General features: G+C 37.9%; 1 protein-coding gene across 1 annotated transcript; it reads right to left on the bottom strand.

The window, feature by feature from the left end:
* Window positions 1-1,646: 1,646 nt before the first annotated feature.
* On the bottom strand, window positions 1,647-15,172 carry LOC592395 (alpha-(1,3)-fucosyltransferase 10). The gene is made up of 3 exons (XM_030979055.1): window positions 14,968-15,172; window positions 14,280-14,373; window positions 1,647-3,262 (listed from the first exon to the last, which is right to left on the bottom strand). The coding sequence occupies exons 1-3, from the start codon at window positions 15,064-15,066 to the stop codon at window positions 2,016-2,018; spliced, it is 1,440 nt and encodes a 479-aa protein (XP_030834915.1). The 5' UTR covers window positions 15,067-15,172; the 3' UTR covers window positions 1,647-2,015.
* Window positions 15,173-17,017: the final 1,845 nt, after the last annotated feature.

Here is a 17,017-nt window from a genome sequence, read left to right as displayed (position 1 = left end):
AAATATATGAACATTTTAAATCTCTATCATCAAAACCAAAAATAGAAATAATAATAATAAAAACTCTCTTTTAAAACACACCTCATCAATGCCTATAACCCATTATCAATGGGAGCCAGGGCCCAGGGGGTGTTTCACAAAGACTAAGATCGACTTTAAGTTGGACTTACATGTAACTGTGGCAGGCCATTAAGGCCACTATTTGCTCTCACAATTAGGATCTTTACATAGTATTTTTTCCTTCAATAATGAATTATCAAAAAACATAAATTCTGTAGATTTGTGACCATGATTTATACGTCCCTTGAGAGGCAAATGCCAGTAAATAGTGAGAGCAAATGGTGGCATGAACGACCTGCCATATGTAAGTCCAATTTAAAGTCGATCTTAGTCTTTGTGAAACACTCCCCGGGTAGTCCCTGTATTAAGCTTATGGGAATTAGAGACTTCAGTAGTTAACAGGTTAAAAACAACAACATGATTGTTATTAACACATTCTGGATGCAAAAAACTCTTGCAATGGTTGTTTGGCAAATTGAGGTTTTAAACTAGGAAGATGGCACATGTTATAGAAATTAAAGATATAATAATGATATCTTCAAGACATTGCAAAAGAACAATTTGATTGATTTAAGTATTGAAAAGAGTACTTCTACATGTAAGTAGCAAATTCTGATCATCACATAATCAGATTTAAAAAATAAACACCCAGCATAACTGTAATCCCACACTGGGGTAGGAAATACACATGTGATTGTCCAGTTAGCATTAAGCATTAACGTTCTGCATAGAAACAAAAAATATTGCAATGGTTGTTTGACACATTGAGGTTTTAAACTAGGAAGATGGCACATGTAATAGAAATGAAAGATAGAATAATTATATCTTCAAGACATTGCAAAATAACAATTTGATTGATTTAAGTATTTAACAGAGTATTTCTAGATGTAAGTAGCAAATTCTGATCATCATATAATCAGATTTAAAAAATGAAAACCCAACATACCGGTAACCTGTAATCCGATGCTGGGGTTGGAAATTCACAAATGATTGTCTAGTTGGCATTAATTTGATTTTGTTTTAAAACAACAATTATTCATTATCAGCTACATTTGCATGTGATCTTGAGGCAGCAGACAGCAAGAAACACTTGGCTTGGGAAAGTACACAGGAAGTCTACACTAGAAGTTACAATTACCCCAACCGATGGAAGTCTTACTTATCAATATGAATATTATCATAAATTATTGATAGTTTAAATTAAACAAGTTAAAGGTAAAGACCAGTATTGGCAACGCCCCAATTTCAAAAAATGAAATGGAAGCTCTCATTACCAATCATGTGAAAGAATATGTTTTGACTAATACATGATGATAAAAAATTTGCCGGGAAACCGCCTACTAATTCATATATTTGGTAAATTTATTTCTCTCATGGTCTGGTGAGAGAGATAGGGTAGTCCCATATACATCTTTCTGTGTATAGTGCTTGTAACTTTACGAAGAATGAGCCAAATTTCTTATCATTTTGATGATTCCAGAACCTTGCAGATGCTAGATGCTAGATGATCGACCTTTTCTGATCGATTCCACAACGTTTCTTTCACAATGCAATCGCATGACCATTACTGGTCTTTACCTTTAACTGCACTACTCCTACAAACAAGAAACTGTGTGAAGGAATCACTTGGCTTGAGAACTTCCACAAGAGTAGATGAAAGCTTGACTACTAAATTTAAAGGCTGGTAGAAACCTAAAGTATATGTTTTGATGAAAGTTTCCTGTATCATAAAAGGAGCAATTTAAGGGTGTGGGGTAAAGTTAATTATTAATTTTTGATATAATATAATGTAAGTAGAAAATCTTTGGTATTACCCTACATGTACATGTTCATCAAAACATAATATCTGTTAGAAGTCAAAAGAGCATTTACTCCTTATATATGAATTAATACCCCTCTGGCTCTTGACAGACAATAAATTGTACAGCTTTACAATTGTACTGTTATAGCATGATTTAGTGTCTTTCCCCCGTTAGATATTTATAAACCAACGCAGAATACTGCTCTGATGTAAAATTGGTCTTGGATTCTACCAGCTCTCTCAGAGCTTTAGCTCTCTTTGCATGCTCATCATGTAACTCAATGTACATTTGAATAGAGCTACGTGATTTAGCGCTGAAAGCCTCAGGCCTCGGACAGGCATAATGCTCCGGTTTGGCAATGTGTGAGATTTCAGATTTGCCTTCCTTCTTTGCCTTGAGGTTTTGATGTAAACGATTACAGACAAGACACTCAAGACCCTCTATGAAGTTTGGCCGGGTATAGTCATTCACGCCCCACTCTCGATTTTTCATCGTCGAGATGAGATGAGGATTTGTGGCACCGACTTTCTTAAAATTCAGTAGCTTTTCATAAGCTTCATCATTGCTGTCTAAGTATATCAGGTGATCTGCAAGCTCTTTTGGTGATTTGTAGTCATCCACAACGATAGCAGAGTGATCGTCAGGTAGCCAGTCACGGACAGACGGTGAGCCCCTGTATACAGGCACTGACCCCGCTATGAGGGGGCGCCATAACTTTTCAGTGACATAATCTTCACACAGTGCATTCTCAAAGGCAAGCGTGAACTTGTACTTCGACACGATCTCAAAAAAGTTGCTCTTGAACATGGTGAGAGGGTTTGTGAGTTCCTGCGGGAGGTCTTTGTTGTGAAGACAGGCGCCATAGGAATCAATACGGATATGCTTCATGAGCTCTTGGACGTAGCTATCCCTATCAGACGGTGGATTACAGTCGCTCTGGACGTACAAGACAGGGGCCAGCCCCGCCCGTTTCTTTTCCTCCAGAGTCTTTAGATACTTCCGACTCTCCAGATCCTCCAAGCTCTTTAAGTACTGTGTTGTTATGGGGAAGTCAGAGTTCCTCTTGAATGTCGCTGTGTGGTTGAACAGCGTCAGGCATTCTGGATGCGTCAACATGTAATTGTTTTTCGGTGACTCCTCGTGGAAGAGTGCCCATTCGTGATGCGGCTTCCTGGGCACCGGGACATCGTCAGGCTTGAAGTCGGTGCCGTAGAACATGAAGGCGCTGGTGTTGGGATGGTGATGGAAGTGGCGGTCGATGGTGAAGAAGCATCGGTCGTTGCCACATGTCTTGACCTCACCTCTCTCGCCGCTGAATGGAGTCCACCACATGATGATGGGGTGTGGTATGGTCAGCTTGGATGCATCCACATGGTTGATGTCATGCTCATCATGGCCATCTGAGGAGGAAAAGAAATGAGAATGAATGGGTTTAATGATCAGATTTTAATTCATGTAGGATGAAAAAATGAATGTCCAGGTACATGTACATAAAATTGAGATTACTGTAGTTTGACGAGATAATATCTTTCCTTAGGATTCACAACTTGAACATCCCCCCCCCCCCATCCTCCAGAGAATGACCCCATGGACAATCCCCCTGGTGTGAATTTGGGGAATCATACTGTGTGGGATGCTTGGAAGGGAGTGGGATGAAGACAATTAAACAATAAACTTATAAAAACAGACAGAATCTGGACAAGAGGTGGCCCAGTGACATGTTTCGCTGTAGGTGTGCAAATAAACAGAAAGCAAACATACAAGTCAGCACACAAAGAAAGTGCAAAAGCATCATCTCAAAGGAGTATACTTGAACCATTCTCCTTGGCGAATCCTGTCAATAGCAACCTCATTTGAAGCATGAATAGGGTGTCGCGAGCTTAAGCAATACCAGTACAATGATAGCTATATGCACAGCAAAAAGCCAGGAAACTTCAAATAGGGACATTTAGGGACATGTAGACCCACAGCGTATGTACATGTAGCTGTACATGTAACCCAAATGCTTATGAAATAGAATAAGTAAAGAGAACCCAAACAAAATAAGTAAAATGATCTGAAAGTGGGAAATAATAGAGCTTTTGGCATGTTTATTTTTGCACAGATGAGACCTGATCAAAATACAAAAAAGAGTGGGAGACTTGGAGTAACTTGCACCATCCCCAACATAATTTTGAAAGTATCAATAGTTGGACAGCTCACAGCTGTCATCTCGAATGCAGGCAGCAAGGTAAAGTCTCTGTAATTTCTAAGTCATATCTGTACATGTAGTACATGGACAATAAATTACATTATCACTTTAGTAGAGTGTTAAAACTTTTGTTCACCCACTTCAAAAGCACTAGACCCAGGTGTCAATATTCCAGGAAAAAGTTACATTTTTACTGTTGTAAAAATGTAAAGTGTTACAATTTTTGTTCATGAATACATTGACAAAACAGAAACAGCAAACAGGTGTTGAAATTCAGGCAAGAAATGTCAGCACCCCCTCCCACACACACACACACACGCACCTGCAAAAGGCCCAATGATTGTGCCTACCGGTACATGTATATACCTATGGCCAAAGCTGATAGATAGATAGAAACTACTGTACACGCGTACACTGGTCATTGTCTCGTCTCTGTTGGCATCCCTCCCCCTCCCTTTTCCCCCTATTTTGTAGTTCCTTTTGTAGTTACGGACATGTTAATTTAATTACTCATTATTCGTAGGTATCATTTGAGGTGTCCACACTTGTACAAGCATTGCTTTTTAGTGATCCATTTGCTGTAAATGTTTATAATTGATTTGTAATGTTTTGTTGGAAACATAAACGAATTGAAATTGAAATTGGTATGAATGAAAGGAGAAGGAAGAAAGAAACAGGTCAGGAAGTCTCCATAAATTAAGATTCAGACAAGAGGGAGCCGGGCAGACGGAAATGCACAGACAGACAAGAGGGCAAAGGTTGAGATCTGAGATATGTCTGTGTTAGACAAATCAGAACATGATTGTTGTGAGAACTTTCTAATTTCCTTGTTTGAGGCAGTGTTAGATATCATCATTGGGTAAAACCCACAACATCTGTCAAGAACAAAATGAGACACATGTACACATTGGGCACTGGTACCTGGCAGGAATTAATTCCTTAAAATGCTAGAGTGCCGTAATGGTAGCAATGCTAAAGCCTTGGTATTAATCTCCCTCTGCGCCTCAGAATAGTTTACTTATTTTACTAGAACGATAATAAGTAATGTAGTATAGTAGTATTATTACAATACTACAATTGTACATTTATATCCACACCCTGAAAAAAAGAAAGCATGACAGCATAAAATATCCATAATGCACTACATATACATTTCATTCTTGATGCTGTTGTTTAACTGAATTGATTAATACATCATCCAGATCGACTCCTAAATATATAAATAAAGTGCATATGGAAGTTTATGCTAATAACTATAACACTCTACATTGGATCTTATGCTCAAGCTCCTTCTACACCATCTTTTTAACAGAACTTTCTTATTGTCCTTTTCACCAAGGACAATGTTAAGTGGTCCTCTGATCTCCTTCTTTCCTCGCACTGTTCGACAGTGGAACGCTCTCCCTCTTGAGGTTGTCCTGGCTCCATCAGTGGAAGCCTTCCAGCGACAACTATTAAAAGACCGGGGGGAAGTAAATTCCGGCAATTTTTTTACTGGCACTATGTATATATATACACCTCTCACCTGCACACCTGGACATCCCCATGTCGCCACACACATGCACTCGCACACATCTGCAAGAATCTTCAGCAGTGAAGGAGGCAGATTATTTTGAAGAAGAAGAAGAAGAAGAAGATCTCCCCCTGAAAAAGATTTATTGTCCTTCCTCAAAAATCAATACAGTAACATGTCATTATTCAGTTTCACATTCAAGCTATTTATACAAGTCCATACTCAAGGTGGCAGACAAAGACAGATTTAAGCAATAATGGGCAATTGTTAGATCAGGTAAAGCAAGATTTTATCACCTAAAAAGCACTTACTGTATAAAAAGGAAACACAAAAGAAGGGATTAATTAGAGCTTTATTGTTAACCAAGGCATACAATTTGTCCACTCTGAAACTCTGAAAAAGCCTATTGTGTGCTTTAACTGTCTCAGATAACTGTTCCCTTCCTCTTGGAAACTAAATAGCGTCATTAAACAGGGAATGAACACCTTGGGATTATGGCCTGTGGGATGTACTATTGTATAAGAGTACCAGTACAATTCTATGACAACTATCCTGATTTACTAGTTAGCAGGCACAAATCCTTCTCAGTATCTGCAAAATGAGACTACATTAGGCTCTATACTGTACTTAAAGATAAAGTTGAGTTCTGGTCATGTGATTGCATTGTGGAAAGAAACATTGTGAAATCAATCAGAAAAGGTTGATCATCTAGCATGTACATGGAAGTATTGGTGTGTACTGCAAGGTTCTGGAGTCATTTTTAAAAAAGGTAAGAAATTTGGCCCAGTCTTGGTAAAGTTACAAGCAGAAAGATGTATGAGAGTACACGAACATGTGGCATAAAAATCTGTCCCGCTTTCTATGATGTTACATGCCATATTTAGAATATTAAGGCATTTGAAGAGCAGCAGAGCCATGCTTCTCAGGGAACATTTTTTATCTGATTTTTTTACTTGCATGCAATACAATGATAATGCTCACAAATTATTTTTTCACCTCTTCCCAGAACTCAATTTTCTCTTTAAGCTGGCACAGATAGAAACTGACAGATCTAGGCTCTGCTCAAGGCTTTAGGACTTGTGGTAAAGTGTCAAATTAGAGCTTGTGCCTTCAGACCAGACAAAGGTTGACATCTTGTATTGTTGTTTTGTTTTACCTGACTGCTAAGAAAGCATGTGTATTGTACTGTTGGAAGTAAGCAACTGACGGCTTTAAGTTTTCTTTGAGGGTCTGGGTAATGAGGACTAATTATGCCTACAAAACAAAAGTCACTAGCGCAACAACTTGATTCTGAACCCAGACGTCCCGTTTATGAGAACACTGCTCTACCACTGAGCCATAGCAACACATCTATAGGATGTACTCCCCCCCCCCCCCTTAGGACATTCACCTCCCCATAGTCTAAATCTAGAACTTTGCATGCATGAATCTTTTACAAACTTATGATAGCTTGTGACTTAGCCTTTTCACAGCAAGAAATTTGTGCAAATTCTTTTCAGGGGGGGGGGGGGGGGGTAATTGTTATTAGGTGAGTAATTATCTAGCCAGGCCAGTTTATCTGGAGGCAAATTGTCTGGAGGCAAATTGTCTGGACGCAAATTGTCAGGGTATGACATCTGTCATCATGCCCATTGGCTAAATGTCTTAATCCGACTTTCAACAAAATATGAAAGAGCTCTGGTGAAAAAAAAGAGATTGAGGCAATTTTCTTGATGCAATGTTGGCCCTCATTGAACAAGGGGACTGCTTCACAAGTCTGCATTAATTAGTTGGCAGGTTATGGTACTACATGTACTGAAATCAGAATCAAAATTACAGGAAATTACAAGTAATTACCGGTAAAACAAATTAGTTCTTAATTACCTCAGCTGTGATTTAATTGCTGGATTTTAACGACATTTTATCAAAGTGTGGGCATATACTGTACGACTGTATCTATCTAAGACTAGGAGAATAGGGATCTTTGAAAGCACTGAATACCAGAGGGAAGCTACAATAAAAGTATTTCCTTCCTAGTCTTGGGCTATCTGTAGTTTTGCTTAAAGGGGAAGTCCACCCTGAAATTAAGTTAGTTTTAATAGGAGTAGAAAAATGAGAGAAACAAGTCAGTGAAAGTTTGAGCAAATTCCGATTAAAAATAAGGAAGTTAGGATTTTTTAAGTTGTGATCAATCAAACACAAATTGGCAACTCTATGACGTATCATGCAAGCTCAACTTCCATTTGCTCAGTACTAAAAAAATCTAAAATTTTCATTTTCCCTCAAGAAAAATTTCAACCATACATGCACCCTAAATATAATAATTGCAAATATGTTTCTTTACTCCCCCTGCAAGGAACAAATATATATTCCGTCATCAATAACGAAGAAAACATGATTTTATGGAATATTATGCACAAAGCAAATGAAGGAGAGCTCGTATGATAAGTCACAGAGTTGTCAATTTGTATTTGATTGATCACAACTTCAATAATTCATAACTTTCTTATTTTCATTCAGAATTTGCTCAAACTTTCACTCACCTGATTTTCTTATTATTCTGCCTCTATCGAAACAAACTTATTTTGGGGGTGGACTTTCCCTTTAATATCAAGTAGAATTTGTCCACACTGACAGACTGTACTAATACCAACTATGTTGAAGTAGTAAGTCTTGTATAATATGCATATAAAAGCTTGCAGTTTTCTCCTTGTAAAATGTAAATTTTTGTTTCATAAACGCGACATCCCGCAAATCATGTTCGTATAGTGGGGTTCGATATGTACATATCTAGTTGCAAGGCACGATAAACGCACCCTATATCTCTCTCTCTCCCCCTCCTGTCCATCTTTAGGAGAGATTCTCTCCTTTAACTCTTTCACCTGATAATACCATATTTGACACAATGTCTTATATTCACTTTCATATATTGTTTGGGGGATAATAGTCAGCACTAAGTATGTCAGGAAGGAAGTTACTTGTATTTTTTTTGCAGGTCACCTCATAGTATTCATCTACAGGAAAAGTCATCGCTTACATGATATAAACACACACAAAAATTGCAACAAAATGCATTGAGTCATGGTAGACAGACCAGAATAAATGACCCTCTCAGTCTCAGGCTATTAAAGAAATAACTTTTAAATTTCATTAACTGTAGTCCTACAGGCTGCATGTATTGTATGTTAGAGACCACAACAAGTTGAAATTACAGTTTGGGTATGATAAAACTTACAGTAATAAACAATGCATAACAACAAAAGAAAAATTATATGTTTTATCAATGGGAGACTTTATACAAAATTAAAGAAGGTAGCAAACTAGCTAAGCTATTAAACAAGATGACAGATTGTATAAAGTAAGAACTACACATAAATGTAAAGTCTGAGCTTTATCTTTAATTCTGCAGTAGAGAATTTCCTTTTCTACCATGCTGTTCAGGTTGTCTCAGGAAATTAAGCTGATTATCGGTTAGTCATGTACCGGGTCTTCTTTCAGTAAAACCTGCATGTAGTCATGACATGCCACTCATAGAAATAAAGAATTTTAAAGGATGAATATTATGCATACATGGTTGCCATGACAATATGCCTCTATTTCAGTATTAAATACCTGCCAGATGATGCCCAGTTCAATAATTTCAAAGTTTGCTGTGAACAAATATACTACATGTACTTACGGACAGGGGATATTACTAGTCCAGCCCATCTAATAAAAAAACTCTTGAAACTTTTAAATTCTGTTTTTAAAAACATTATGATGGTGTCAAGCATAAAGTTCAAAGGAGAATGAAACTTTGTAAATTGTAATCCTTTTAAAACCAAAGTTCTAACAAAGCCAACATTCTGTAACTTCAGAAATGTCATCATAATCCCTTTTCAGATATTGAAACTATGGTGTTATGGTGTCTATCAATATTAAATGGAAGTAATGTTTAAATATTTAGACCCCGTTCTCACTCACTTTGAAAGTGGTCTTAGTTAGACCGCTCCGAAGGAACGGGTCTTGAGGAACGGTTTGCGAGCGTTCACACTCCGAGCAGTTTTTTATGGCTCAAACCGCTCCACGAGTCAAAGTAGTCTTGTTGCTATGGCAGCTCAGGTCAGCAGGTCAATTTTTTCGCGTGCGGAATACAAACCGTATGTACCGTATGTACCGTACTACATGTTTCGCACGGAACGTCACTAGCTCACTTCCGGTCAAAGTACGCTTCCGTTCACATTGCACGTTAGAGCGGTCCAAACCGCTCTTAATAAGACCCGTTCCTCAAGACCACCTCCCGAGGTGGTCTTCTGGAGCGGTCCAGAAGTTCACTTCCTGGACCACTTTGACCGTTCTCACTCACCTAAGAACTGCTCCTGAGGAACGGGTCTTAGTTAGACCGCTCCAACGAAGTGAATGAGAACGGGGTCTAAGTTATTTTCTTGTGTGAAAACCCAGAACACTGACTGTATACATTATCAACATGTATGCTGTTTAAAAGTGTTTAGAGAGGTCTGTATCATAAAAGCACTCAACAGAAAATTGCAGTTGCCTGGCTGTCATACAGTGTGAAAATAGTATACAACCAACCATGTGTACTTCCTTCCCAAAGTTTGTTATACAAGATGATATATCTTGTGCAAATACCTCCTTCTGAAGGGCCATTGTATTGAAGTATTATTGACTACACAATACATGTAAATATAGCTGTGTGTTTTTTTCAGGTATATCATGTGTCCATATTTATTTAAACAAAATTGTACATGTATGCCAAAAAGTCACGGACTATTTACTAAATGTCAAGTGCAGAAGAAAAAAAAGCACTTGTTGATTTTTCCAGACTCTCTCAGACCTGGCAATATCCAATAGCATAGAGGTTCTGCACATTTTCTTTCCAACATTTGGGAGTTGGGACTGGTGTGAACAGAGACATTTCACAACACTGTGAATGTAACAGATTGCCACTAATCCATCAAGTAGGCTCACTGAACTTTGGATTAAATGTGAACACACTTTCACGTGAGGATGACACAAAAGTAAAGACCTACTAAATCTACCAGGTCATCACTGATGAATGTAGACATGTTCACATATTTGTCATATAATGCAAGCACATTTTAGTGAGATGACATCATGACACAAAAGCAGACAGTTTTCCACAAATTTGCCAGATCATGATGCATGTTGACATCCTCAAGTGCTTGTGGTAAAAATATGCACATTCTAGTTAATGATTTAGATATTTTAGTCAGCAGTGCTCCACGAAATTTCCATATATCACAATTGATCCATTTTGACATCTTCCTAAACTTCAGATAATGTGAACAAACTTCCATTAAATCAGAGATGCCGAATTCCAGAAGTATCACAAAATCACATTTCCATTTTCCATTTCAAGTTTTTTCCTGAATACAAGGAAATGTACAAGTAGATAGTCTGCATGTTTTATACAGATGTAATACAGACACAGAACTATAGAATTTTCCAGATCACAACTGACCAATTTGACATCTTTATGAACTCTCAAGGCATAAACATATTCATTATTGTGTGTTGATGCAGAAATTATGTAACAGGTATAGTGTACAGAACTGCATATCAGTAATGAACTTGGGATAATGTAAACACATCTCAGATCGATGACATCATCATGATAGAACCTGTGTATCCTAAGCACCCATATCAAAGCTTACTAATAAGCGCAGTTTACTTAGTCATGAGCTGGGCAGGTCTCTTACAAGTTCACCCTGTATACCCCCTAAAGCCTTCTAGATGCAGTCATTTTTAATACAGGCATGACCTATTTAGACTTTAGAGCACGTTCATTAAAGAAAAATATTCAAAGATTTAAGATGGATTTGAACTTTGATGTGAAGGGAACAGACTTACATAGAATTAATATACAAAACATTTTATTGACTAAAAGGTAATTTTAAGTTATCAGAATCTACCAAATGTATTCTAACAATACAACAAAATATCCAAAATGTGTACAAAAAAATATGTACAATGTACATGTATGTACACAGTGCAAGCACATGTGAAGTACTGTCTGTACCACAACACTACATTCGCAAAAACAATTTTGACAGAACTATAGCTGAGTAATGGGCACTTAGATTCAGATAATACATTACATGTTAATATGATGTATAAATAGTCTCATCAGGGATCCCTAATTTCATGTAATGTGCAAAGTTGCAAACATCAGCTGTAAATTAAGTTAATGATTACCATCACATTTCAGTGAATTCTTACATTCTGTTTATAAATCCAGACAATCTATCCAATTGAATTCAATGTAATAATTACTGTTTAATATTGTCTTTTTTTAATGCATGAAGTCACATCCTTCTTTTCAGATGTTATTGAACTACTGTACTACACCTGTATACAATGTATATAAATGAAAAATTTATTCAACCTTATTTCATGTTTTCTTGTATTTTACTGTAAATATGACAATATTAGTCTCACGACTTTCTTGGGAACCTCATGTAAAATACATTTACAGTAAATAGTTTACCTATTAACTTTACCAATTGATTTTTCTCTTAAACATGAACTGTGTAATACTGTGGCTGTTGCCACTTTGAATATAGGGATACAATTTGTTATTTGCCATAGCTTTGCTGCACATGTAGTTTGAAAAATTCATACCGGTAAGCACCATCACCATCACCACCACCATTTTCATCATCATCATCACTACCATCATTACTATCATCACTGTCACCATCATCACTTTAATCATCATCATCATCATCACAATCACCATGTATCACTTTCCCCATCATCCTCCTCCTCATCATCATCATCATCACTGTCATCATCATCATCATCATCATCATCGATTATTACTATTCCCATCCTCCTCCTCCTCCTCCTCCTCCTCCTCCTCCTCCTCCTCCTCCTCCTCCTCCTCCTCCTCCTAACCATCACTATCATTATTACCACCCCATCCCATCATCATCATCACTACCAATTTTTCATCATCATCACCACACCACCCAATGCATCACCAATGATCAAAGCGATACCCTCATCATCATCACCACACCACCCAATGCATCACCAATGATCAAAGCGATACCCTCATCATCATCACCACACCACCCAATGCATCACCAATGATCAAAGCGATACCCTCATCATCATCACCACACCACCCAATGCATCACCAATGATCAAAGCGATACCCTCATCATCATCACCACACCACCCAATGCATCACCAATGATCAAAGCGATACCCTCGTCATCACCACCACACCACCCAATGCATCACCAATGATCAAAGCGATACCCTCATCATCATCACCACACCACCCAATGCATCACCAATGATCAAAGCGATACCCTCATCATCATCACCACACCACCCAATGCATCACCAATGATCAAAGCGATACCCTCATCATCATCACCACACCACCCAATGCATCACCAATGATCAAAGCGATACCCTCATCATCATCACCACACCACCCAATGCATCACCAATGATCAAAGCGATACCCTCATCATCATCACCACACCACCCAATGCATCACCAATGATCAAAGCGATACCCTCATCATCATCACCACACCACCCAATGCATCACCAATGATCAAAGCGATACCCTCATCATCATCACCACACCACCCAATGCATCACCAATGATCAAAGCGATACCCTCATCATCATCACCACACCACCCAATGCATCACCAATGATCAAAGCGATACCCTCATCATCATCACCACACCACCCAATGCATCACCAATGATCAAAGCGATACCCTCATCATCATCACCACACCACCCAATGCATCACCAATGATCAAAGCGATACCCTCATCATCATCACCACACCACCCAATGCATCACCAATGATCAAAGCGATACCCTCATCATCATCACCACACCACCCAATGCATCACCAATGATCAAAGCGATACCCTCATCATCATCACCACACCACCCAATGCATCACCAATGATCAAAGCGATACCCTCATCATCATCACCACACCACCCAATGCATCACCAATGATCAAAGCGATACCCTCATCATCATCACCACACCACCCAATGCATCACCAATGATCAAAGCGATACCCTCATCATCATCACCACACCATCCAATGCATCACCAATGATCAAAGCGATACCCTCATCATCATCACCACACCACCCAATGCATCACCAATGATCAAAGCGATACCCTCATCATCATCACCACACCATCCAATGCATCACCAATGATCAAAGCGATACCCTCATCATCATCACCACACCACCCAATGCATCACCAATGATCAAAGCGATACCCTCATCATCATCACCACACCACCCAATGCATCACCAATGATCAAAGCGATACCCTCATCATCATCACCACACCACCCAATGCATCACCAATGATCAAAGCGATACCCTCATCATCATCACCACACCACCCAATGCATCACCAATGATCAAAGCGATACCCTCATCATCATCACCACACCATCCAATGCATCACCAATGATCAAAGCGATACCCTCATCATCATCACCACACCACCCAATGCATCACCAATGATCAAAGCGATACCCTCATCATCATCACCACACCATCCAATGCATCACCAATGATCAAAGCGATACCCTCATCATCATCAGACATCAATTGTCATCATCGCCATCATTTTAATAAAAATAAATAATAAAAACGGTGCTCATAAAGCATTGCTTATAAAGCGCTTTCAATCGAAGTCTCTAATACTCACCCATGTCCACTTGCTTCCCTCCATATTCCACATCCTCCATCTGCCAGAAAGGTCCATCTCCTGTGTAGATTATTTCTTCATCCCATCCTACAGCCTAAATCATGGGAAAAGAGAGGCCAATTTTATAATTTACTACGGTTGTAGGTCAAGGTCTAATACTACATTTGAAAACAAATATTTCATTCTGTTTTTGTAAATGTTAACTGTCTTTAAAAGAGCAATTCAAAGACAACAGACATCTAACAAAATTTAGTGCCCCAAATTCTTTAACAAGTCCTTATTATATTAATGATAAATATCAAAGTAATATCTATTCTATTTCTAAAAATTCTTGATACGAATTCAGCATTTGGAATCAAATAGATTCAAACAAGATAAAACTTAATAACAAAAAGGTAACTTGTTGTCATGGAAGTTGGATTGACATTCTGATTCTCATCAACAACTCAACATCAGTGATCAATTATCATTCATACAAACAGACAAACGATCGCGGCCACCACCTGAAAAGTACCAATCATGAAATTGTATCCTTGCCGACCCAACATGATACTGTTTATTATATTATAAACTAATTAGACTAGACTTCAAGCATAATTATGCATATGCATTGTAGGATTATATTGGCCGACCCCGCGCCCCGGGTGCGACGGGAGGGAGGTTCTCGGTGTTCCGCTCGAAAACTCACCTGCATTTGCAGCGAACAAAACAGCGACAAAAGGAACAGTATGATGACTGCTATAATTGCAAATTTCACTTTTTTCCATCTTAGAAGGGTCGTCATCATGTCTGACTAACATAATGAGGATCTTCAATGTTACACCACCTTTTTGTCTGCAAAATATGAAGCTAACAATACCAGCTTCTGCTCAGCCAGTACAAGTACAAGTAGACTCTAGTGGTAGAATTTTTACATTTTTTCCTTGACCTTATTGTGATCAAACGTTGAGGGCGCTTGCTAAAAAAATTCAGAACAGCTAGCTAGCTAGCTGCGCTGATCTATTGGATAATGTTGAAAAGAAAATAGGTACATCGCATTATGCAGATTAAATTTTGAATAATGAAAATGGGGTATCTGGTAAATTAGTTTACATAATTATAGAACACAAGTCTATTATGAACGCTATGAACATATAATTTTAAGGATTATATTGATATACATCTACATGCATTATAATGTATTATAGCCATATTGACTGATATGGTCATATTAATCCTTATCTTCCCTTCTTCACATCTCTGTCTTATCTGATAGAAAATAGTTTCTCTTGTTGTTACATAATATCCAAAGATGAACATGAATTATAGTTGAACACTAATGTTATTAGTTCAAATTATTGTGTCTTTTATTAAAAATTTGCTCTGAACTAAACAATTCATTAATTTCCATGCACTCTTAATAGTTTTATTGCAATATATATATTTTGCACAGCTTTTGATATAAATGTAACCCTTCCTCAACAACCAAGAAAATGAGATTCTATGGAAACTCCAGCACAAACTAATGGGAGAGATCCATGAAAAGTATGTTATGGAGTTGGCAATTTATGTTATATACCGGCGCTATATAAATATCCATATTATTATTATTATTATTAACACATTTACAAAATGTTGATAACTTATTTTATACTAAATATTCCTCAAACTTTCACAAATCTTTTTCTCTCGTTTTTATTTGTCATTAAGACCAGCTTCCCCTCCTTGACATGTTTATGAGAATGTAATGATGTGCCAAATAGTATTTGGACGGTATAAGCCAAAGGTCGTAAAATTGTAAAAGAATGACAAGATAATTAGAAGAAATCTCATTACAGTGACAACTTAGGAATTGTTGAGGCAATTTCAACTAAACTTAGCTTGCTCAAGAACAACCAATAACTAAAAGGATTAAGAGATAATGAGGTCAGATGTTAAAAGCTAAAGGAGTATTCATTAATTGAAAATCAATGGAGGCTTATTAAGGATTCAGTCACATTCATCTCTTAAAATTTACATAAATTTTTCTTTGAAATGTAAGTAGATTCTTAAATTTGATTTGAAATGCGAGATAGGAAAAACTTTGTCAAATTACTACAATGTTATGATTTGTTTTTCTTTCTCTATTAGGTGACATATAATTGAATTGTTTGTATGTTCATACCTCTGTTTTGTTTTTGTCATTGCAGCTTCTACAACACTGTATAGGGTGGGTGCTGCAACCTGAATCTTGTGGAGAAAAGTTGTCCAATCGAACTTGGCCTTCTTGGGGTTCCTGGGGTAGAGGTTTTTTTTTGTTGTAGGTATGCCATTTCTTTTCTGATTTCAACCTTAGTAGTGGTGGTCATGGCATCTCTGGCTGCTGTTGATTTCAGAAGTATGTTGAACAAGGACCTGTACTTTGATTTCAGTAAAAAGTGGTGAGCTTTCGTCTTCGTGCCGATGTGGACAGATTGCAGACCTGGTAGTCTCTTTCCGGTCCTCTGAAACCAATCTTGTATAAGCTTGTTCAGTTTCATTTCAGCCTGAGCCCATTCTATTATAAAGAGTAAACAAGGTGTTTTTTTTTATAAGTTTGCACACCAGACATGTTAACCCTAAAAAGACTGGGCTATTTTAACCTTCATCAAAACTGGGGGGGGGGGGGGGGGCTAAAAGCCCTCTTCCCCCCCCCCCCCCCCCCCCCCCAAGAACTCAGCAATAGAAACTCTGATACATTCCAAATTTGGCATGGTGATAGATGTCCATGAGATCTTTTC

The sequence above is a fragment of the Strongylocentrotus purpuratus genome, unplaced genomic scaffold (genome assembly GCF_000002235.5).
Source record: "Strongylocentrotus purpuratus isolate Spur 01 unplaced genomic scaffold, Spur_5.0 spur5_scaffold_10, whole genome shotgun sequence".
Lineage (NCBI taxonomy): Eukaryota > Metazoa > Echinodermata > Echinoidea > Camarodonta > Strongylocentrotidae > Strongylocentrotus > Strongylocentrotus purpuratus.
Note: the sequence above shows the minus strand (reverse complement) of the source record. Positions and strands in the feature narration are given on the sequence as shown.